The following is a 24,803-nucleotide window of genomic DNA, read 5'->3' as shown; positions in this document are numbered from 1 at the left end:
GTTACCAAGTGCTGGACTCTCGGAGAATCATTTTCTTGATCTGCATGGGCCCAGCTCGATGTGCACATCGCTATATTAACCTTCCATGAATCTTGACTAAACTGCTCAATTTATGTTTTACACGCGGCGAAATATCCCGCACTACAAAATCGTTCCAAATTGAATTGAGGAAGATTATTGATTTTTTAAAATCCAAACACGTTTCAAATATTATCACCTAAGTTTTTATATCATCAATTCAAAATTCTTAAACTGGCCAATACATATTGATAAAATAGATTTATACTTAATCAAAAAAAACATCAATCGGTTTGTATGTTAATACTGCTGCCGTCTTCGCTGTAATTTTGATGAAAAATTTTTAAGGAAAAAGTTGAATAAAAGAAAAACTTAAAGCTTTACTGAACTGACTTAAGAATGGTCGCAATGAATTAGGCTAAACAAACTGACCTACAACAGCAAACTTACAAATCTCGTTCATAAAAAGAGCCAAACTCTTAGGTTTTAAAAAACAAAAGCAGCCATTGAGCAATATAAGTCAAGCTTAGCTGCTCGTAAAAAAAAGAGAAAATTTTTTGTGACATATATTTCAGATCAGAAAATTTTGTCCATTAAAAATTTTGTCTTATTCTTGGCCTTTTTAGCAAAATTTTAGTAGAATCAATCAGATCTGTACGTAATTTTGAGCTAAAAAAGATAGCGTCAGAAGTAAACCGATTATACGTTTCCAATAACTTTTTTTCAAAAAATTAACGTGTACCTTCAAGTAGCGCTTCTTAGATATTTTTTGGACCTAATAAATGACAACCTAGATGACTTGAAATTTTTTTGAAGTGTCTTCATAAATGCCCACAAACACCTCACAAACACATACATGCATAAAAATTTTTCATCTCGATGCTACATTGTGAATTATAAGCGGTTTCCGCAACATAAAAACAAACAGAATTGTCGCAGAATCCGCAACATTGCTATTTTTCTTTGATCTTCTTTGCTGTTTTGAGCTCCACGTATGAATAGCTAAAACACCGTATTGCTTGAAATTGCTCCAAAAGCAGGCAATTTTGTGAAATCCGCATGAAAAAAAACGGAATTCACAACTTTTTGTGAAATTAACAAATAAATGATAATAAATGTGCTTAGTAAAATAAGGCGGCCATGGAATCCGCAACTGCAAATAGAATTTGTAAATTGAAAACGGAACCCACGGAAATTTTGTAAGCGGAATCCACCCACACTTTGGACTATGTTTTAACATTTTGGATTTCAGTCACGATTTGTTTTAGTCTTTGGATTTCAGTGAACTACAGACACCAGATTATGCGGCTATCCAGTGAACAGTTTGGACTCATAATGGTGCGCCGTAGGCGTTTTTTTTGTTCTTTTTGAATATTGTTTGATTATTGTTTTAATTATTATTCATTATTGTTTTACAACGAATTCATTTCAAAAATTGGCAAAATTAAAAAAAATGTTTGATTCAAGTTTCTGGAAATTAAAAAGTTTTCTAAGCTTAAACTTCAGAGCTTATTTGATTGCTACAGTCTAGATATAAACAATTTATACAAGGAAGCTAAATACTTAAGACTAAATAAGTTAATTGAAAACAAACAAGACTGCTCGTATCAGGGCGAAGCCCTGAACGTTCCGACTGCCTTTTAAGGTTTTATGGAGCAGTAATAACATCAAAAAGTTAAATGTATCAAAATAAATTTTTAAAAAAATGTTCTTAAATTTGAATTTTTTTATTAAAATCATCCCCCACACGCCATATTAAGTACAAAAGGATAGATTTCGCTCCTTGTAACAAATCAATTATGGTAAATAAGCTTCTTTCAACCAATTTGGAACAATTTTAAGACGGATTAACTCTCCGCTTACGCGTTAATAGCGCGAAACATATTGCGCGTTAATTGTCCCAAATTGGCCAAAGTGGCAATCTTTAAACCCCCATAACTTTACGAAAAATCATCACAGGTGAAAATTGTTTTCAAATTAGAGCTCAGGACAACAATACTTTTCGAATGAAATAAAAATATTCCGTCGAAAATGGCTAGTTAAAAAGTCGAAATTGGTCTGAAGAAAAAACCCACCCCGAGCACAAATATTTTTTGTTACTTTCGTATCGAAAGTCGGAACAATAAACGAAGAAGCAAATACTTGGAATTTCTCAGTAAAGTAACCAAAGAGCAAAAATAAAAACTCTGGTTTACGCTGGACCTGGGCTTCAATTCAGGTTAAAAATAATTGAAGATAATAAATTTAGGGTAATGTATCAGATAAAGCTTACAGTCACTAGCCTACAAACGAACACCTAAGTAAAACAACAATTTCGCGCAATCAAAAAATGTAGCTCTCCAATCAACAAAAAAGCGTGTAACTACAGCAATATTATGCAGCTTTTCTAACTGGAGGCAGTTTTAAGAAGATGAAACAAAAGTCAAAATGAACAAAAGATGATGTTTGCTGAAAAGTGCTTTGAGCACGCCTTTGATTCTTTTCCGAATGGTAGAGTGCGTGAAAAGAACCGTAAGGTGAAAAATAATTCCAATTACTGATTTGATCAAAAATTTATCATTTTCACCCCCAACCAGTTAAAACCAAATTAGTACAGAAACTTCACCAGATTAAAATTTAAATATGAAGATCAAGGAAAAAAATAACTTCTGCCTAATCAAATTTTGCAACTGTTCAGCAAAATCCAGGTGAGATAAGTTAACAATACATCTTCTCTTGGAAAAAAGCAAATTGCAATCAATTTTTAAGAGTTTTGGGGAACAAAACAAATTTCGAAGGAAATTTTGTAAATTAGACCCGCGGGATGGTGGAATGAACAATGCTCAAACTCATTAGCTGTGAACGTGATCTAATTAAGAGACCTGATGGCTAGCAGAATCAGCCACCAGACTTTCCCAGACCCTATAAAAGGCCGCGGGCATCGAGTAATTCTACCCATAAAAATCCGTCTACCATTTACATGTATTTCTAATCCAATTTTTCAGCGGGTGTTACCGAATTGCGTGGCAGCACAGTAATAGGCGACAATTCCAATTCAAAGCTGGTAAAAAGTAGAAGATTGACTAGGATACGAATCAAACTATTTTGGAAGAACCTAAAACCGGAAATTTGAAAGCATTGAAGCTCATAAAAATCCAAAATCAGTTCCATGGAGACCTTAAGAATAATATGGCTCCAAGAAATTGATTTTGGATGATTTCTCGCAAAAATTCTGTTGATTCTCCATTGAATCTATGTTTTTCTTCAACTATTATACATACTAAGCGACACGCTTGTCTCTTTTTTTTTAAAAAAAGAAAAGCAGAATAATAATAGAGGTTAATTTACAAGAGCGATAGGGTGTGTAGATAAGATGACAAAAGTGGAAATAGAGTGTGTAACAACTTAAGTACTTCAGATAAAAACAACTTTCAGTCCTTCGTTCTCTTTTTTATTCCTTTGATTGCCCGCCGTTATCTTCATTGGGCAATGTTTAGACTTAGGGTACGAATAAGGTGTGTCTAGCTAATAAGATGGTGTTTTTAATTTACTGAATTCACTTCAGTTTGGTTTCGTAATGCAATGCAAGCAAACAGAAGATGCGAATAACTATAATGGCAATATTTTTTTATACAACAAAAAAATTGAACGCGGAAAATTGATGCTCTTGATCTAAGCCGATTGAACGAAGTGCAAAAAGGAGAGAAGGATATCTGAATACTCGCTCGCTGTAAATTAAATTTAATCCATTCTTCTGCAAGAACTGGATTAGCTCAGTTACGGGTAAAAACGATTGATTTAAGACCTGAAGGAGAATGAAATTTAAAGGAAAAAGACATTCAGAAATTATTACATAAAGCGAACAAGAAAATTAACTGATTTGCCATTTTTTCAGCTGTAAGAAATTCATGATCCAATGAACACAGTCACTAAAAACGTTTTTTTTTAATATCTTAGGGGAGTAAATTTATCTTCTCGGATTAATTAAAAATTTACGCTTTGGTAAGGAAAGCGCTTTTGACGCTTTAATAAGTGAAGCGCTTTGATTTTGTATACTTAAATTGACGAAGTGAAGCGCTTTTGACGCTTTAATAAATCAAGCGCTTTAATTTTTTCTACTTAAATTGACGAAGTGAAGAGCTTTTGACGCTTTAATAAGCGAAACGCTCTAAATGTTTCAAAGACCGCTTTAAATGTTTCGAAACTTAAATTGACGAAGTGAAAAAACTTCGAAGTCGTCGAAATCCGTTAATTGCTCAAAATTCTTACTAGGGGCAGATTTAAGGGGGAGCACCCCAACTACCTAAAGAAGGGTTCCTCGGATCTAGGAATTTCTCGAGGGAAAGGGACGGATTTTCAAAAAAAAGTCTTTTTTTTTTAGGTCGACCAAATTGACTTTTTTTAGGCCGACCAAATTGATTTTTTGAGCTCTTCGAAACCACTATAAAGAGCTTAATTTGACAAAATTTTTTGCGCCGCAAGCAAATGTTTGAAAAAAAATAACCAAAACGGCGTTTTTAGGCATTTTTTGAAAGTTTCGACCAAAAAATTTGCGTTTTTTCGTATAGATTGGCGCCAAATTAGTATAGATTGGCGCCAAAAACGCCTTTAGAAAAAATTTAAGGTCAGTCAGCCAAGAATGGATATCTCAAAATAGTACAAAAGGGGGACCATTTGGGTCGGCAAAGGGTCGAAACCCTAAGGAAGAGCGTCCGCCCCCCCCCCCACCTAAATCCGCTGCTGCCTGAATCCATATCGAATAATTTTTGGGAGAAAAAAATACTGAAAATCTATAAACTTTAGACAGTATATCAAAGATAAAGTGTGAGACAATGAGTTGTTTATGGATTAATACGAAATTAATACGATCGATTAGCTATAGCCCCAATTCAATTTGGAACGATTTTGTTGTTCGGGATAATTGGCCACGCATAAATAATTCGCGTCACGATCTAAGCAATATGAGCAAGACTGCTCGTATCAGGGCGAAACCCTGAATGTTCCGACTGCCTTTTAAAATCTATGAAGCAGTAGAAACATCAAAAAAAAATAAACGTAAAAAAAAAGAAAATAAAATGAAAAAATTTGTAAAAATCATCTCCCTCACGCCACATAAAGTACAAAGTGATAAATTTAGCTTCTACTAACAAGTCAATTATGGCAAATAAGCTTCCTTTAACCAATTTGGAACGATTTCTCAGACGGATTAAATCTCTGCTTACGCGTTAATAGCGCGAAACATATCGCGCGTTAGTTGTCCTAACTTGTCCAAAATGCTATTCTTTTAACCCCCATAAATTTACAAAAAACAATCACAGGTGAAATATCTTTTCAAATTTAAGCTCAGGACAACAATATTTTTGAATGATATAAAAAAATTCCGTAAAAAATGGCTAGTTAAACAGTCGAAATTTGTCTGAAGAAAAAAAACCCACCCCGAGCACAAATATTCTGTTACTTTCGTATCAAAAATCGGAACAAAAAATTTTTCAAAGCGCGCATAAATTAGTCCAGAGCATGACCAAATTGGCAATTTTCAAATTCTACCAAAAATGATTGGAGGTAAAATATGTTTTTACAGTTGATTTCAAGAAATCGATATCTTCAAGGAGGTATAGAAAAGTTTTGTCGAAAACTATTATTTCGATCAGCAAAAATTGACTGAATAAAAAAACACAGCGAGCATAAATATTCCGTTTTCTTCGAAAGTCGGAACAAAAGTGACCTTCAAGTGAATCAAAATACTAAATGCATTTCACAACATTCCCTGGAAATTGGATCGACGAATGTAAGGTAGTGACACAGGTAGTAATATACCGTTTTCCCCCTGGCAAGGATAAACGGCAAAAGTTTCAAGGTCGATATGTTAAAATATCGCCTGTTCAAAAAAGAGACAAAAAAAAGAAACCTGTGAGCACCATCTGAATGAAAAACGACAGCTATGTGTAGGACAACGCTAATTACAAATATACTTTTGATGAGAAGTAACTAAATACTAATAGATAAAACACGAAAAAACTTTTTGCTCAGTAAAAATTAAACGTTGAAGTAGTTTTGGCAATTCTAACATTCTCCCTTAAACGCTACTTGCTCTACATGTGCTAATTTTTGGGTGGAGACTCTTTTTCCAGAGAGTTCGTTGTTTTTGGGGTCTAGGGTAGAAGAGATTTCATCGGAGATTGTCGTCTCTGCCACCATATTTGCAAAAATTACTTTTTTGGGAAAAATTCTATCAATCATGTGGGTCTACAGTTTCGTTTTCTAGAAAATTTTGTTCCAGGAATTCGAATTAATGTTTTGCGAAGTTGGATAACTTTTAGAAGCTGGCTTTGGTGAAACTTTCATGGACTGTGTTTTTCTTGCGTTCAGGCATCTGGATAGTTTTTCCGAATCAAATGGTCTTTGTAACGGGACTGACTTCTTTTGCTTTCCTGTAAAATCACCTGAGCCGGGTAACCAAAGAAAATTAGTGCCATTCACTTTGTTAAGTGCCGTGTTTATGATTCTAGCTACGTCGGATTTTCCGAAGATGTTGCCGTTATCTAGAGTGACGATGAGTTCTGAATACTTGACAATTCTATTTGCCAAGGGTTTGAATTACGGTTCTCGTTAATTCTTTGGGATTTTTTTCTGAGAAACTTACCCTCGGACGCAAACGGGTTATTCAGAGGAACTCTCTTTGAGGATGACGCCTTCGGTTCTCTTGTTAGGTCGCTTTCATTACTCCTCTCAATCGATTCGACTTCGTCTCTATAGCGTTTTTGGTTGAATCGCCCTCGTTTAATTTATGGTCCTTTCTTTTTACATGATTGATTTCTCATTATCTAAATTACGTCTCGATTTTATTTTTCTCAACCTTAAATTAGGATATCTTTTGTAACGCTTTTTGAAAGGTGTTATTTTGAACAAACGAGCAAAAATTCCATTTAATTCTTCTAAAGCGGACACTAATGGGGATTTTAGTGATTCTACCGACATTAAAGGTTCGACGAGCCCGTTTGATCTATGATTGCCCAATGTACAATTAGTAATTTGAAATTAAAATAATGCGCAACCTCAACTGTATTACCTCTGAAAATAAGAAACACGCACCGTGATCGACTTCTCGGAAAATCATTTAGATAGCAGTAATCTTGAAAAAGTTTAAAACGAAGATGTTGATGGAAATTGTAGTAACTAAACTGCTATTACTTATTGTTACGACTTTCGAAGAAAACGGAGTAATTAAACTTGGATTAGTTTTTTTTTCAGTCATTTTTCTGTATTGTATTAGTTTTTGATATTAAGACTACTTGAAATCGAAGATAAAAAAGACAAGTTTTCTCCAATCATTTTCTGCAACGTTCTGGGAGTTTGAAAAATGTCAATTTGACTATGCTTTGGCCTAATTTATGCGCGCTTGGAAGATTTTATTCATAATGCTGAAAGCGTAGCGCGAATTGCGTAATGCGTAAAACAAGCAAATGAAAATTATCCCGCGCAAAAAAAATCATTCCAAATTGAGTTGAGGCCACCTAATCGGTCCTATTGATTTCGTACGATTCAAACTTTTACATTTGATCTTTGATATTGTCCGAAACTGATAGCTTTTCAAAATTTGGTTTTTGCAAATTTTTTCGGTATGGATTAAGGGGGCAGTCGGAACATTCAGGGCTTCACCCTGATATACGATTAGTCTTGTTTGTTAGTTTTTTATTGCTTTTAAAAGTGCTCATCCAGTTTGCATAAAGAAGATAAGAGAGCTTGTGCCGCTCAAACAATTATCACTCCGACTATTGTCGAGCAAAATGACGGAATATCTCTGCGTGGGGTGTTTTTTCCCTCTAGACGGATTTTTTTAGCTAACAATTTTTGACAATTTTTTTAAATTATCATTCAAAAAAAAATGTTGTTTTGAGCTCAATTTTAAAAAGATATTTTTCCTCCAATTATTTTTCGTAAAATTATAAAACAAACCCCAAAAAACGTTTGAAGTTTTTTCATTGTTTTCCATTTTTTTAATTCAAACTACTCCATAAAAATAAATATGCAGTCTTGTTTCATTTTTATTCATTGTGCTATTTTCAAGTAGTTCTCTTGCTGAAATATTTGAAAAGTCGTGTTTTCATGACTTCCGTTTATGTGTTAATTTATGAAGTCTTGATCTCCTACTCGGCCAAGAAGCTTATATGTCCCACAAACTTAGAACTTTGTCTCTTTTCCCCATTTGTTTTTGTATTGGTTTGAGTCTGCAAAATTGTAGTCAAAGAGTCTAGGGGTGCTGTAAAAAAAACGAAATTGAATTTAGGCCTATTTTTTGTCGTTTTTATACGGTTTTTTGGAGCAACCCTGTCTTTTTAAATTCAAAATGCTTCGAATTTATAAAAGTTCGTCAGATGTAACTTGTTATTCCGACTTTCGAAGAAAGGGACAGAAATATTTTGCTCTGGAAGGTTTTTGTCTCCAGATAAGTTTCGGCTTTTCAACTAGCAATTTTTCACATTTTTTTGCCATCAGAAAGTATTCATTTTCCTGGGCTCAAATAAAAAAAATATATTTCACCTTGAAATCTTTTTTGAACTTTTATGGGGATTTCAAGACTGCCATTTTTGGGATAATAAATGTGCAGTTTTTTTTTGTGCTAATAACCCCTTGGATTTGAAACTGCTTTTTGGTCCATTTTAAACTTTGCTTTTTGCGAAATTTATTTTAAAAAAATTAAATAAATTGCCTGATATTTAAATTAAGCAAATACTTCATACACCTTAAGATCCAGTCGTAAATTTCAAAACATCGTTCCGATACGAGCAGTCTTGTTGTTGAGATTTACAATGAAAGTGACGGAGCGTTTTTGCTCGCCTTTTTCTCCAGACATCTTTCGGTTACTTCAACTAGCAATTGGAGCTTTGACAGAAAATTTTTGAATATAAATCAAAATTATTGTTTTTATGAGCTCAATATTAAATAAAATTTTACCTGTGATCAGTTTTTGTTAATAAAATTTTTACCTGTCAAAATTATTGTTTTTATGAGCTCAATATTAAAGAAAATTTTACCTGTGATCAATTTTTGTAACAACATGGAGGTTTCCAGATTGTCAATTTGGCCAATTTGGGTTAATTAACGCGAGATGCCTTTCGTGCTATTACCGCGTGAAAAGTTCATTAATCTGTCTTAGATATCGTTCCAAACTAAACTGAAACATGCTAGTTGGTCTTATTAGCACTTTGCTCTTAGCGAATTTGCTTATTTGTACGTTGCTCGTCACTTTATTCATTGCATAGTGATCGAAATAAATCTTCTCGAAACAAAACTCAGAAAATTTTTTCAATCTTTGAATTTTCATCCAATTTTTATTGCGTACAGTTACTCCATAAACTTCAAAAGGCAATCAAATTTTCTAGAACCTTGCCCTTATACGAGCACTCTTGCGTTTCCGACTTTCAAAGAAAGTGACACAATGTTTGTGCTCTGGTGTTTTTTTTTCTCCAGACAAGTTTCGACTTTTTAACTAACATATTTTGACGGGGTTTTTTTCATATAAATTGAAAAACTTTGCCGACAAGAACTAAGATTTAGAAAAAAAAATTCTCACCTGTGATCAATTTTTGCAAAGTTATCGAGGCTCGAGGAATTGCAATTTGGCCAATTTGGAATAATCAACGCGCGAGGTATTTCGTGTTAGTAACACGTGAGCAGAATTTAACCGACTTAGAAATCGTTCCAAACAAAATTGAGACGTGCTCTTTGGTCTTCTTAGCCTTTTTGTCTTTTTGAAACTTACCACTTTATGATACGTTTTTGCTGTTTGCGATACTCGTCACTCTATGCTTTACATAGCATTTAGATTTATGCTTCTCAAAAAAAATTAGATTTATGGTTCTCAAAAGTTACTCTGTATATTTTCAAAAACATTTTGATTATTCAAGGCTTGGTCTTGACACAAGCAGTTTTGTTCATTTTTGAAATTTATCTTACGTTTCAATAGTAATACGCTGTCAAAAGATTGAAAAGATTTCAGTTTTGAAGTTTAATAACAATGATCTTAATCCAAATGCTTCAGAAAGTTTCACAAACATGGATTTTCAGAGGTATTTAAATCAAAGTGGGAAAAAAATGCAAATAAAGTTGTTATGTTTATTTTTACCATCTTTGAGTATGAATTGCGAAGGAAACAAAGAATTCAGTCGACTCCTTTTTTGCCATTCAAAGAATAGAAATGGGAGATGAACTTCCAGGAACTAATACTGCCTTGTTTGGACGAAAATAACTACTGATTTTATTTAGAGGAGTTGAGATTCTTCAGTAGATACCATTGAGGGTAATTGCCCATTAGATCCTGAAAGAAAAGAAGCTACAAAAGCTGCTAGTTTGCTGATGTTTTCCATTAGAGGCGGATTAAGGGGCGATGGACTCAAAACTCGCGCAACCTTCTTTTACCTATGATTGTATTTAAGTATTTCCATTTTTGGATGGCCGAAAAATCAACATCTTTTAAACGACCCTGGCCTTCTATTTTTACTAAAAGAAAAGGGAGCAACGTACTAAAAACACGCAAATTTTTTTTACAATACCTTCCATAAAAGATCCAAATCAGAAAAAATTCCTGTGGCCCAAAACGTTTTGGTTAAATAGGGTCATTTTAAGCTTCTAGAAGAGCGCGGACAATCAGTTTGATCGGGTGTACATATTATGAGAATATTAGGAGAATATATTAATAGTTTTCAAGGTTATGGATCTTCTGATTTAGTATTATTATAAAATGTTTGAATGCAGAGGCAAAACCTGGAAGTGGATTCTGGTATCGACATCTCAAAATTTTTTGTGAGGTTCTCCCTTGGTATGGACCCTCTAGGATTGGGAGATTTCAGCTGTCTCGAACTTTGGAGAATTCGTGGGAAACGCAGTCGAAGTTACCAACCTCTAATGTTTTCTCATGTTCTCCCTTGCTAAGAGATGGCACGCCTTAAGAATGGATCTTGAATCGAATGCCGCCTCTCAGTTTTAATTTAAAAATGCAAAATATTAGCAATTAATGCTTCTACAATGCAAAAAAATTTACTAACTAGTTTCATGAATTAAAAAAAAATGTTTTTAATCAGGGGCGGATCTAGGATTTTCTCGAGGGGGGGGCGGATTTTCAAAAAATTTTCCAAAATTTTGACGATCTTTTTTTTTTTTTTTTTTTAGGTCGACCAAATTGATTTTTCGAGCTCTCCCAAAGCACTGTTTAGCCCCTATTTTGGGCACTTTTTGAAAAATTTAGACAAAAATAGCGTTTTTTTGGCGCGCGCTCCCCCTCAAAGTTAGTATATATTGGCGCCAAAGGCGCCTTTAGAAAAATTTTAGGGTCGGTCTGCCAAAAATGGATTTCTGAAAAAGTATCAAAGGGGGGACCCTTTGGGTCGGCAGGGGGTCGAATCCCCTGTTTTTAATACAGTTTTAAGGAATGAAAAAAATTCTCATCATACAATTTCATGTTAAGGAAGAATGCTTATCATACAATTTCATAGTATGGAAAAAATACTTATCATACAATTTTTATCTCATTTTCATGAATTGTTGGGGATAAAAACACTGATGAAAAGCCATTATTTTACTTTAAGAGTGTTAAAAAAATGCTTATTATAAAATTTCATGGTATGAAACAAAATTTTTATTTTGCTCTTTTCATTATTTCCTGAGTCCGGGAAATAGTATGAAATAGTATGATCAACAATTTTTTTTAAATATCAAATTGTAATATAAGCATTTGTTGACAACACGGGGTACTTAGTGATGTTTTTCTAAATCACATTACAGACAAAATTTTATTGCAGTCATTGGAAGCCCGCATTTAAAAAAAGTGAAAACAAATCGATCATAATGGATTTTTGTGGTCTAAAATGTTGTAAGCACAATCGATTCCCATGTTACGCTCAGACAGCAAAATTGGACTAATAATGGATTGAAATCCATTTTCTCGCAAAAACAAAATGCATTATAACTCATTTGAAATCCATTATAATTGATTATATAAATAGAAAATTACATCAAAAAGGTTTTTTTTTCTACTTTATTTTTGTTTCGCGTCGCGCAAACTTTTGCCAGAGTTTCTGCATTTATCAAATGAGTTATGCGGAAACTTTGCAAAGCGAGTGTACGGCCTAATTTATTTCTTAACATAAACTCAATTTGTAAAAAGATTCTGTTAAGCTCTCCGCCTCCCTAACGATTGCCCCTTTGCTCCGATTCTCCCCCACCCCCAACCTGAAACCCCCCCCCCCCGCACCTCATCTGAACCACACCCCCCTTCGCACCTATTAAGCTCTCCCCCTGAAGTTTGCACCCCCTAACGTTTGCCCCCCCCCCCCCCCCTAACGTTTGCCTCCCGTAACATTTGCCCCCCTAACGTTTGCCACCCTAACGTCTGCCCCCCCTAACGTTTGCCCCCCCCCCCATGTGAGGGGGGGGGGGGTTGTAAAGGGACAAAGGCTATGGGGGTAATGGAAGGTGGGATTAGTCCACTTCCAACTTTGCCACCTCTCTCCCCCAAAGTTTCTAATAATTTGAGAAAATTGATGAAAGGAACAAAATTCAGTTACAGTTATTGAGTAACATAAAAAGTAACAAAAATACCAAAGTTAGGCAGAAAAAATTTAAATTGAGCAGCAAGTAACCAACTTTAGTTTGAAAGGTAGAAAAGACTTTATGTGCGTTGAAATTCGCATCTGAGTAATAGGGAAAAAAATCGATTATAGTTTAGTTTCATTGTTAGTATCCACAAAAGTGAAAGAAAAAAAAATCGATTATAATGGACGAAAAAAGGATTTTGTTGCCTCGAAAAATAGTAATATTATAATTGATTTTTAATTGATTATAATCGATTTGTTTTCACTTTTGTGGACACTGACAAGGAAACTCAATTATAATCGATTTTTGTTCATGGAACTCCAATGCGGGAGGGTCTTCTCATAGTTATGTCGCGTTCTCATAAGTACAAGATTGTGTACTTCAAACCGCCTGCGACTTTGTAGCCGCCGGAGTAGAAATTCCATTTTCAATATTTTTGTAACGGCGTGAATCGAGCAACAACAACAAGCGCCTCCACAGATCCGTATGTATGTACTTATACCACGAAATGATTTAATTAACAAGTCAAATATGGAATTTTAGGCCTCAAATTTTAAATTCCATTTTATCCAAAAAAAATTGGAACCCATAACTGAATGTCGAAAGACAGAGTAGATTGGAATCTTTCTAACCGACTAATGAACGTGTAGTCGAAACCATCACACGAGTACTTCTGAGTCACCTTCTTTCCCCCTGGCCCTCTCGTGCCCTTGACGTTTACTTTGTGTCTCGGTGATGACTCAACCCCAGCCCCATCTTCATTGGTCGTCGATTGAGACACCCTTTGCAGAGCTTCGCTTCGATACACTGCACGAAGGGACCTAGGGAAAATAAAAATATAAGGCTTGATTTTGAATTCAGATGGACAGCTTTTTCAGCTATGAGCTTCGGCCTAGAGGTTTGCAGTTTGAGACCCTGTTAGGCCTAAACTTTTTGCTTACAAGGTACGGGCAATAACTTACAGCCAAGAAAAACAGTGGGTATGCCTCAATTATCTCGGCTATATCTCTCGTAGTGTTTCCTTCTTCGTACACAATTAGCCTCAGCTTGGCTCGGATTGAAAAATAGGTAAACTATGCTGGATTAAAAAATGAAAGTCTGTAAAAATTACCTCGGGTTCAGATATGACCCTGATGACGTATCGGGCACTTGACATGACAGAGCCGAGTGCCCAGCCGATGACGTCGACACAACTTCAAAGGGAAGTTGCTTCGGCGATTTGGCATCAGTGACGTCATTGTCACCTCCGTCCAGATTTTCAAGGACATCTAGGCAGTCCATTCCTTCAAACAGAGCGGCATTGGTTCAAAAAACATTTCAACAAACAACGTCAAACCTTCTTTCTCTTTTAGATTGCACAAAACTTATAATAAAAGATATAACAAAAACAAACAATTTTAATAAGTGTACAACAGGAACTTCGAAAATATTTTTATTCCTATTTTATGAAGAAAAAAACTGAAAACTGAAAAAAAAAAAGATAGAAACCAGGTTTTACAAAGCTTAAAACATTTTTCCGAATCAATACTGAATATCGTAAGCACTTACTATATTAGGAAACCAAGTTTAACCACTTTCTTTGTCCTTACCAGTGAATGAAGTGGACTGTTGCATCGACAAGGGTGTGAAGTTGAAGTACGGAGAGTCGCTTGACCTATTTGGGTGTGCCGGGGACGCCCTGTGGCTGCTGGGCTGTCTGGACTGCGACGGTGGTCGATTGACAGATGACGACGATGATGAAGCCACTTTTATGGGTGCGTCCTCAAATGTGCATGCCGAAAACCTGTAGTTCTCTTCCGGATTTTGGTGTTTTTCGCGTGAGTCGAGTTCGTCGGAGGGGTTTTTAGGTGGGGTTCGATTTTCTACAAAACCGTTTGTAAAATTTTTGCAGATTTCGGGCTTCGAGTTCTGTGATTCGCTGACGCTTTCTTCGTTGAAGCTATGGGAATTTTTTCTTCCTTTCCTGGGACTGATAATTGATTTTTGATTGTGATCGCTGAATTGGTTAACTTCCATGGGTCTGACACACACTGATCTGAGGCAGCAGGGGAGGCCGTCTTTGCGATGACTGTAGTAGCTGATCATCTAAATGAAAATGAAACTATTTGTTTGTAACCTACTTACTTACTATAATTGTAAAATGTAATACCACTTCTGATACAAGAAAATCGAAAAAAAAAACGAAAATGTTTTCACATTCCAACCCCCACATTTCCATCGTGTCTAATATACAATAAGACGGAAATCTTTTTTTTTGGAACGTGCTTTAACTGAGATTTCATCATGACACATTAGGTGTACTCATTGCTTAATTTTTGAACAAACCAGTATTGTTGGCCATATGTCAAACTTGGCCATATGTTAAACTAAAACGATCAGGTTAACTTATATGGCAATGAATGTTTCCAAGACTAGATTTTATTAAATCATAGCAAAAACCGCTATGTGGCGTTTGAGAAAGTGTGGCGTTTGAAAAAAAGAGAATCGGAGTTTCACTATAATCCACTTGAAATTGAAGTTAAACATACAAGGTTAAAATTTTAGAACACTTCAGAGAAACAACTTTGCAAATGAAATCGGAAAAAATCAAAGAATATTGGTAGGGGTTTTTGATATTGTTATTGGGAAACGCAAAATCAATTCTTTTTTGAACTCATTATCAATTAAAAGGAAACAACACCCGCAACAACAAAAACCTTATAACAAAATAAACTTACTCTAATCCGCTACAAACATGTATGATCAATTATCTAATCATAAAAGATTTAATCGATTAGAACTGCGATGGTCAAATGATCCATAATAGCTAACTACTTCAATTTTCAAATAAAAATTTATGCTATCAGTTCTAATGAAAAATTGAAAACAGGAAAATGATCATTCAAATGATTATTATTCATAAATTTCCAACAATGTCCTACATCTTTAAAAACAATGAAAAAGAATTAACTTCATCAGTTTTTCCGGTCTTGTCCTTCAACAAAAGCTCACAGGGGTAAAATGAGGTATGAACACCAAGCTTGGATCTACAGAACAATTGCCCCCCTTTTTTTAAGAAAAGGGGGCAATTGTAGAGTAGATAAAAAAAACGCATTTTCGACCAATCAGAATGCAGCAAAATTCCAATTCTCAATAGAAAACTCACTGCTAATTTAGTGCTTTTATTAATAGGGGTGGCAATTCTTAAGTAGATACCAAAGAAGGAGGGCAATTGTTAAGTAGATCCCAAAGCTTTATTAGACGCTTATTGGTCGATTGGAAAATCACCAGCATTGTTTCAGTGTCGAGAAAAAATTGTCTGAAACTAAGGGCTCTTTAGACTGAATGACACGAGTTTTTAATTGACAAAATAGGAAGCATTTGCGAATCAACTCTCAAAATGATTCTTTTGCTACTAAAACACTCGCGCGTCAATTGTCCTAAAGTTGGCTAAATGGCAATCCTTAAACCCCCATAATTTTAAAAAAAATGATCACAGGTGAAATATTATTTCAAACTTTTGCTCAGGACAACAATACCTTTTGAATGATATAAAAATATCCCTTCAAAAATGGCTACTTAAAAAGTCGACATTTGTCTGAAGGAAAAAAAACCCACCCGGGTACAAATATTCCATTACTTTCGTTACGAAAGTCGTAACAACACGATTGCTCGTATTAGGCAGAACCCTGAATTTACTATTGCCTTTTAAGGTCTATGGAGCAGTAATAACATGAATCAATTAAATGTAAAAGAAAAAAAATTTTTAAGTTTGAGATTTTTTGTGAAATCATCCCCACACGCCATATAAAATTCAAAGTGATAAACTTCGCTCCTAGTAACACATCAATTATGGCAAATAAGCTTCGCTTAGCCAATTTGGAACAATTTCTAATGCGTATTAAATCTCCGCTCACGCGTTAATAGCGAGAACTATACCGCGCGTTAATTGTCCCTAATTGGCCAAAATGGCAATTTTTAAACCCTCATAACTCTACGAAATTTGATCAAAGGTGAAGTATTTTTTCAAATTTAAGCTCAGGACAACAATACCTTTTGAATGATATAAAAAAAACTCCGTCAGAAATGGCTAGTTAAAAAGTCGAAATTTGTCTGAAGTAAAAAAAACCCACCCCGAGCACAAATATTCCGTTAGTTTCGTTACGAAAGTCGGAACAAGACTGTTCGTATCAGCGCGAAGCCCTTAATGTTCCGACTGCTTTTTAAGGTCACTGGAACAGCAGAAAAAATGAAAAATGTAAATGAAATAAAACAAAATTTGTTTTTTTTTTCAGAAAAAAATTGAGAGTTTTTGTAAAAACATCTTCCCACACGCCATATTAAGCACAAAGTAATAGATTTTGCCACTACTAACAAATCAATTATGGCATATAAGCTTGCTTGAACCAATTTAGAACGATTTCTAAGACGGACTAAACCTCAGCTTACGCGTTAATAGCTCGAAATTTACCGCGCGTTAATTGTCCAAAGTTGGCCAAAATGGCAATCTTTAAACCCCCATAACTTTACGAAATTTGATCACAGGTAAAAAATCTTTTTAAAATTTAAGGTCAGGACAACAATAGCTTTTGAATGATATAGAAGTTCCGTCAAAAAGTTCCGTCAAAAAGTTCCGTCAAAAATGATATAAAAGTTCCGGCTGGTTTAAAAGTCGAAATTTGTCTGAAGAAAAACCCACCCCGAGCACAAATATTCCGTTACTTTCGTTACGAAAGTCGGAACAACAATAAAAAAAATCTCAAAGAAGCGAACGATTTATTTCCATTCCTTTGCATGTGCAATCTAATTGACACGCATGCTGAAAGGCCAAAATTTTCGTTATTTTGCAACAAAAGAGCCGATATGCGCGTTATCCCTAAAAACATTTTTGCAACTTTACAAATCAATTTGGAAACAATGCAAAAAATAGGCGGTCTCGATGGAGGACACGCTATTTGTTTCATTGATGAGTTTAATTTGGTTCAGGGACATGAAAACGCAGGGATTGAAAAAACGATTAAATTGCTTCAAACATATATTCTATTGAAGGTACTCCAGTCTAAAGCACAATTATTGCAATAACTGAACATTTATATTTGTAATGGAAGATAACCAAGTCTTATTTTTATCCTAATTGTGCACAACAGAGGTGTCCATCTTCATTACATAAATAATTGAGGTTATATTCTACGCTCTTGAAAACATTATAAATTTGCACAACTTCACTTAAAGGTCAATTAAAGAATCGCTTGATTGATCTATAATAAAAAAACTTTTTTTTTCTCAAATTTATACTTCCACACGTTGTGTAAAACGCAAAACTGGTGCCTACTCTCTGGTATTACTTGAAAAAGAATAAAAGGCTGGCCTGAATTCAATTTAGAACGCAATAATTTGCTAAAAATTATACATATTTTTTTGTAAATTTAATTTCAACTGAAGACAAAAATATCTTCTAAAAAAGTTCTGCAAGAAACGCTTAATTAAAAAGCCGGAAAATGATTAAATAAAATTTTTTCAAAAGTCGGACAATCAGACCAATTAGCTTGCCTCAATTCAATTTGGAACGATGTGGCAGTGCGGGATAAATTGCCACATGTAAATAATTCGACTTACAATTTCAGCATCGAAGTATAAAACGAGCAGCTATTCAAACTCGCTTCATAATCACTTAAAACTCAGGTTAATTGAGTGGTGTGCTGCGCTCCCGTCGGATAACCGAATTTGGATTAAGGTTGGATTGAGCCTCCAAGTGAGAAACTGTTTTTTTTTTGCAATTGGTCTAAAAAAAACACCCGGAACAAAGAGTCCATGTTATGCAAAAAAATTTACTCGTTTTCCCACCAAACCAAATGAATTTTTCGGAAAATTTTGTGTCAATTTTCTAGTTTATATCATACAAAAAAGCTAAAATGTTCGTTGAAGGAACAATACACAATTTACATAAATTGAATTACTTAAATTATACCACACAAATATTTTTCTTAGTTTGCTGAAACAATAAAAAATCATTAAATATCGATATAATTTGAAAAAGTAGGAAACGCATCAACGTTGTGAGAACATTTTTGTTGTTTGACAAGTGTATTATAGTTTCTGATTACAACTTACCGACAAAAAAATGACAAAAACACAAACTTTCAAGATGCATTTTTTAACCTAAGACAAGTCTGAAAAAAAAACATTCCAGTTCATCATGTCCGGTAACGTTAAAGCGATTTAAAGGTTCGTTATTTCCGCTATTTAAAGGGAAAAATAATTTGGGAAATACTAGGTCCAGAAAAAACACGAAAGAATTGGTGACGCTCCATTGGCATATTATCAGTTACGTATAATTTTTCGTGTAAAAATACGTATAATTATTCTGTTTTCTTTCTGGTCAAGCTCTGATTTGTTATTACAAGTCAAAAAGTGGCTGATCACTATTTTTGTTTTTAATGATGCGGAAATTCGAGTAAATCTGGTTGCTAATAACTGATAATTATACAAAACGATACTCCACAATTTTATACGTAATGGATAGCATGCTATGAGACGTCTCCGAACTTATGAATAAGTACCCGAAAGAAAAACTCCCGTATTAAATTTCTACCCCAAGCAGGTGTTGGTTAAAAATACTTTCAACAATTGAAGTTCGTTTTTAGTAAAGCTCATTTAAAAAACTACTTGGGAATCTTCGGAAGCTGTGGAGCTCGTAAGAGAGTCGTGTCTTAATTGTCGGTACTTTGAGTGTCGTGTAGTATACGAGTCACTCTCGGCACGCCTGTGGAAGTACTTCTTGATCATCTTTTTCAAACTCAATATAAATTGTTCAGCTTAAGGTGTGTGAGTAATATATTGCTGCATTTCACGTTTTGTAATTATTTTTCTTTCAATGTTTTTATTTGAAAATTGAATATACTTTCAATTCAGTTAAACGGATCATTCATTGCTCGCTATAAATTACAAAGATTTTTTATATAAAGACATTTTTTTTCGGGGTAAGGTTTAAACTAAGAGCAATTTGACCATTTTTTTTAAAATAATTATGCAGAGTTTGTACTTAAATAGTTTGTAAATTTTATTGGCCAAGCAGCCTAAAATTGTCGCCGAAATATGAAATTATTAAATTCAGGAATGACAGTTATTTAAGTGGTGCATTTCGTAAGCACTACAGAAAACAAATATGAGTAAACTGCTTCAAGTCACAACAAATTTATTGCCCTTCAGCTGAAAACGGGGTGGAAGATTGGGAGGTAATAATAATGAAGTGTCTCTGATAAGAAAGCGTGAAAAGTCCTTCAATTAAGACAGCTGGCGATGATTGAAGTTCAATAAACACGTATCAAGGCCAAATAGAATGATCAGGTAACAAAATACTAAAAAGAAGAGATAAGTTTAATTAAATCGCTAAGTGGCTTTTTCACGGTCGATAAACACAGAAATTTACTTGTTTTCCACAAAACATTGTGCAAGTTATGTCTCTTTTGAAGTAGATGGTGATTATTTAACTCGGAATCTAGGCGCCAAAATAGAGGCAATTTACACACTGAGAGAACGCAGTGATATTTCCTGAAGTCTCTTTTCAACCATAATCCTTAGGGAAGTAAAGGGCTCTTTTCCTTAATTTTCCTTTCTTTTACTTCCTTCAGTTGTCCCTTTGGGGGAGATTTTTCACTTCGAATTAATTTCAGATTTGAGCGAGTAATTTAAGCCAACTGTAATCCATGATCACATAAGTTGATACCTTTTGACCGTTGTTCTTGTCATGATTTCAAAAGAGATTTCAAGTTCGAAGAAAGCTTCCAAATTGACATAAGTTTCAAATCTGATTAAAAAAGAGAAGCACTTTTTCAGTTTTTCTGATTTCCGCTTTCTTCTCTAATAACAAAAAAGTAGTTCCAAATTTGAAGTTAAAATCAGGAGCGGACTTCCAAGAAAATAAGACCGATTTGATGAGAGGAAAGGATTAGAAAATATGAAGGGCTTAGTAACATTGGATGATAAAAAGTTCTCCTTTCGGTTTAGTTTTATGACAAACATTTTGGCCTACCAACTTCAAAAACTGTTAGGCGGCAATACATTTTAAATTTATGGCAAGCGTGCTCTTTGTTTTGACGAACTTGGGTCTTTTTCAGACTTATCTTTTTTTACCACCAAGAAATTCTTACCTATTCATATTCACCGCAAAATTACAAAATTATTTCTGGTACAATTTCTTAATGTGTTGTTTTCGGGAAATCCGCTTAGCTAAATAACCTTTTTACGACCTTAAACCTTCAAAGATATTGTAAAAGCCCGTTTGCTAATTTAAAATGTCTTTTTCGATCCTTAATTCGCAATTGAATTATCTTTCTTTTTCCTACAAAGCAAAATGGTACAGGGTAAGATGAGAATCTAAGTTGAAACGTCTGTTCCAATGAAGGCAATTAAATTCACAGGGGAAATTGGTCAAAAAGTATCCAACTCAAATCTTGCTACAATCGAAATGGGCTTAAGCTTCAAAAATTCAATTTCCATTGGAAGTGTCGGACAGCACTTCACGGTTTGAATTATCTGCGATTTACTTAAGTGGGTTGGAAACGTTGCCGATAGTATAAATTAAAGGGAAAAACACGGGAAAACAGCAAAATTAAAGCAGAAGAAACGATAAAATGGCTGCATTTTCAAGTAGAGATCACTTATACGATGTCATCAAAAATCCCTGCTTGCATCTGATCGGATAAACCAAATCTGGGAATAATAAAAAGGAAAGGGTAAGTCATAAAAAATATGCGGATAAGAAGGTGAAAAAAGATAAGCCGATATCTGTGAAAGTAGCAAAGTAGGTGGTTCATTGCAAATCACGACGGAAAGGGACTTAAAAACAAAATTCAAATGAAGTTCATTTGTGGCACCTGATTTTGCGAAGGAAAAACTGCAACCGATTTTTTGAGGTAAGAAGAACATCACTTAATGATCGTCAGATCGTGTAATCTATCCCCTTCCATGGCAATAATAGTGGGTGAGGACGAGCTCTCACTTGACCTCTCAATAGCTTCAGATCTACCACAGCTTGACCAATTTCGGGTGCAAAAGTGGTACTTGTGAAAGTTCTAGACAAAAAAAAACAGCCTTAAATGGCAAAAAACGAACTTCGCTCCAGAAAAAATTAACTTAGTCTGGAATGTGGGGAAATAAGAGAAACGGACTATGCTTAGACGGACTGGATAGCCTTTCACAGATCCTCTGCAAATCGCAGACACCACAATTATTTTAGAATCCACATTTCAACGTAGTCTTCGGCGATCGGAAAAACAACCACAAAGAGAAGGGGGTAAAGATGAGAGAAAATAGAGAACATCTGTAGCCCAAAATCTTGAATTTTGTAGAAAGTGGCAACCATGACATTTTTATACCCACTGAGATAAGTCTAAGTCGTGGAGCGAATCCTGCTCGTCGCGCTACATTATTTCGACAGCGGATAGGTTTCAGCTACCCAATAGTGTAGTATCAATTTTTCGTCCAATTGTTGACTTCCTTAGACTCAGTAGATCTCTATAATTTTTTTAAATTAGCAGACAACTTATTAAACTTCTGAAATGTTTTTGACCTTCAAACTTATAATGAATCAAAGTATTTTTTGAAGCTTTGCGTTTGCCTTTTTGTCAGCGTTTTATATTTTTTTTTGCTAGAGATTTACATTGCAAATCGTTGTTGAATGGACAACTTTTTGTGTTCTTGAAATAAGAAAAAAATGAAAATTTCTGGGAAAGCAGAGTCATTTTGCATTGATCTTTTGATCGTTTAAATTCAGTTTTGAAAATTCGATTGCAGTTTTAACGCCTCTTCTCGTTCTCAAAGTTAGAATTATTTCAAAAAAATTAAGATGTTTACCGATAGTTTTGTTAAAAGCTATAGAAACGCTGGTTTTGCAAGAGTAAGATTGAAATCAAGTTTATCCAAATAATTCTGTCATTGATCCGAGAAAATGAAAAAGTGATCAGTTTAAAATCTGGATCTTGTATTTAGTGATCAATCATAATTGGTTAGTATTGATTACTTTACAGCAACCCAACACAGCAATCCAAATTACAAACAAGACTGCTCGTATCAGGGCGAAGCCCTGAATGTTCCGACTGCTTTTGAAGGTTTATGGAGCAGCAGTAATAACATAAAAACATTATATGAAATAATACAAAAAAAAATTTTTTTCTAAAATTTGAAATTTTTTTGTGAAAATCATCCCCCCACACGCCATATAAAGTACAAAAAGAAAGTTTTCGTTCCTTGTATCACATCAATTATGGCAAATAAGTTTCGTTCAACCAATTTGGAACGATTTATAAGACGGATTAAATCTCCGCTTACGCGTTAATAGCGCGAATTATATCGCGCGTTAATTGTCCCAAATTGGTCAAAATGGCCAAAATTGCAATCTTTAAACCCTCATAACTTTACAAAAAAATGATCACAGGTGAAATATCTTTTCAAAGTTAAGCTTAGGACAACAATACCTTTTGAATGATATAAAAAAAATTCCGTCAAAAATGGCTAGTTAAAAAGTCGAAATTTGTCTGAAGAAAAAAAAAACCCACCCCGAGCACAAATATTCCGTTACTTTCGTATCGAAAGTCGGAACAAAAAGTTAATAACTACAAATTGAATATAAATCATGCTTCCATGAAATTGCACTTTTAACAGTTTTCAAATTTCAAATTATAAAGAGATTTCGATGAGCTCCGCTGTTTTTTCAAGACGAAGATTAATTAGGTCGAAAGCGACAATTCGCATTTTCTCAAAAAAGTGACAAATCGAACTAGCGAAAATAAGTAGGGTTTAAATGGTATACCGCAATCGGGCTGATACGGGTTGCGAGCTTGACAAAACCGAGACAAGAGGTGCTTACGAAAACGACTCGTGGTTGTCGGCACCAGGCACCGACTCCCGCGTTGCGCAAACAACACTAGACCACTGGAAAAAAATTTGATCTACTATTTGTTCCGACTTTCGATACAAAAGTAACGGAATATTTGTGCTCGGGGTGGGTTTTTTTTCTTCAGACAAATTTCGACTTTTTAACTAGCCATTTTTGACCAAATTTTTTAATGTCATTCGAAACGTATTGTTGTCCTGAGCTCAAAATTGAAAAGATATGTCACCTGTGATTATTTTTTGTAAAGTTATGGGGGTTTAAAGATTGTCATTTTGGTCAATTTGGGACAATTAACGCGCGATATTTTTCGCGCTATTAACGCGTAAGCGGAGAGTTAATCTGTCTTAGAAATCGTTCCAAATTGGTTAAAAGAAGCCTATTTGCCATAATTAGTTTGTTACAAGGAGCGAAATCTATCTTTTTGTACTTTATATGGCGTGTGGGGGGATGATTTCCATAAAAAATTTTAAAGTTTAGAAAATTTTTTTTTCCTTTTGTTTTATTTCATTGATTTTTTGATGTTATTACTGCTCCATAAACCTTAAATGGCAGTCGGAACATTCAGGGTTTCGCCCTGATACGAGCAGTCTTGTTCTAGAGTGTGTTCTCACTTAAATTTTCCTGACTTGCTTTCATCATCATAGAAAACTTCTAGTGTTTGTACCTACCGCAAAAAAGTAGCTATAACAAAACAGTTAAAAGACCAGTAAAAAAGATCAATGCAGATTTAGAGCCGTAAGCAAACTTCTGCGAACAAAGTTTAAAGTTGTTGTTCTCCGTAAACTGTTGAACTATAACTTCCATAACCATTGTGATTCGGTTTATAATCATGGGTTATATTCGGTTCAAAAAAATTTTTAGTTCTTAAAGCCCTAAGCATATTTTGTACACTTCTCGTTTTTTCTGCTGAAAAACATGCGACCGAAAAACGTTTAGAGCAACAACATAGTAATGGTTTTTAATGAAATTATTAAAAACTCAACTATTTATTGAAGCTTGAAACGATCTTAAAGATAAAGAGTGAAACTACTCATTTCTCCAAGTGCATTTATAAAATCGTTTAAGGAGTAGTTTTTTGCTTTTAAAAAAATGATGAAATTAAAAATATATCTATTCTTAAACGTTTTTGAGATTGCTCCAAGTGCATTTAAAAATCAAACAAGACTGCTCGTATCAGGGCAAAGCCCTGAATGTTCCGACTGCCTTTTTTATGAAAATCATCCCTCCACACGCCATATAAAGAATAAAAGGATAGATTTCGCTCCTTGTAAAAAATAAATTATGGCAAATAAGCTTATTTCAACCAATTTGGAACAATTTCCAAGATGGGTTAAGTCTCCGC

The 24,803-nt window shown here is 34.5% G+C and overlaps 2 protein-coding genes across 8 annotated transcripts in view; one reads left to right on the top strand and one right to left on the bottom strand.

The window, feature by feature from the left end:
* The window catches only part of LOC134842445 (guanine nucleotide exchange factor VAV3-like), a 593,770-nt gene that overhangs the window by 173,543 nt on the left and 395,424 nt on the right, over positions 1 to 24,803 (top strand). The gene's annotated exons all lie outside the window — the stretch shown is intronic.
* The window catches only part of LOC134842476 (tyrosine-protein kinase HTK16-like), a 123,606-nt gene that overhangs the window by 21,779 nt on the left and 77,024 nt on the right, over positions 1 to 24,803 (bottom strand). For 2 of the 3 annotated variants that reach the window (XM_063858841.1, XM_063858849.1), the window contains exons 5-7: positions 14,178 to 14,673; positions 13,700 to 13,871; positions 13,221 to 13,409 (exon numbers count right to left, since the gene is read on the bottom strand). In XM_063858841.1, coding sequence (XP_063714911.1) covers positions 13,221 to 13,409; positions 13,700 to 13,871; positions 14,178 to 14,673 — 857 coding nt within the window. Of the gene's footprint in view, positions 1 to 13,220; positions 13,410 to 13,699; positions 13,872 to 14,177; positions 14,674 to 19,233; positions 19,699 to 24,803 lie in introns of those variants that run through there. The other variant, XM_063858858.1, reaches the window with a different exon arrangement.

The sequence above is a fragment of the Symsagittifera roscoffensis genome, chromosome 1 (assembly GCF_963678635.1).
Source record: "Symsagittifera roscoffensis chromosome 1, txSymRosc1.1, whole genome shotgun sequence".
Taxonomy (NCBI): Eukaryota; Metazoa; Xenacoelomorpha; order Acoela; family Convolutidae; genus Symsagittifera; species Symsagittifera roscoffensis.
This window is presented reverse-complemented; position numbering and strand designations above follow the sequence as displayed.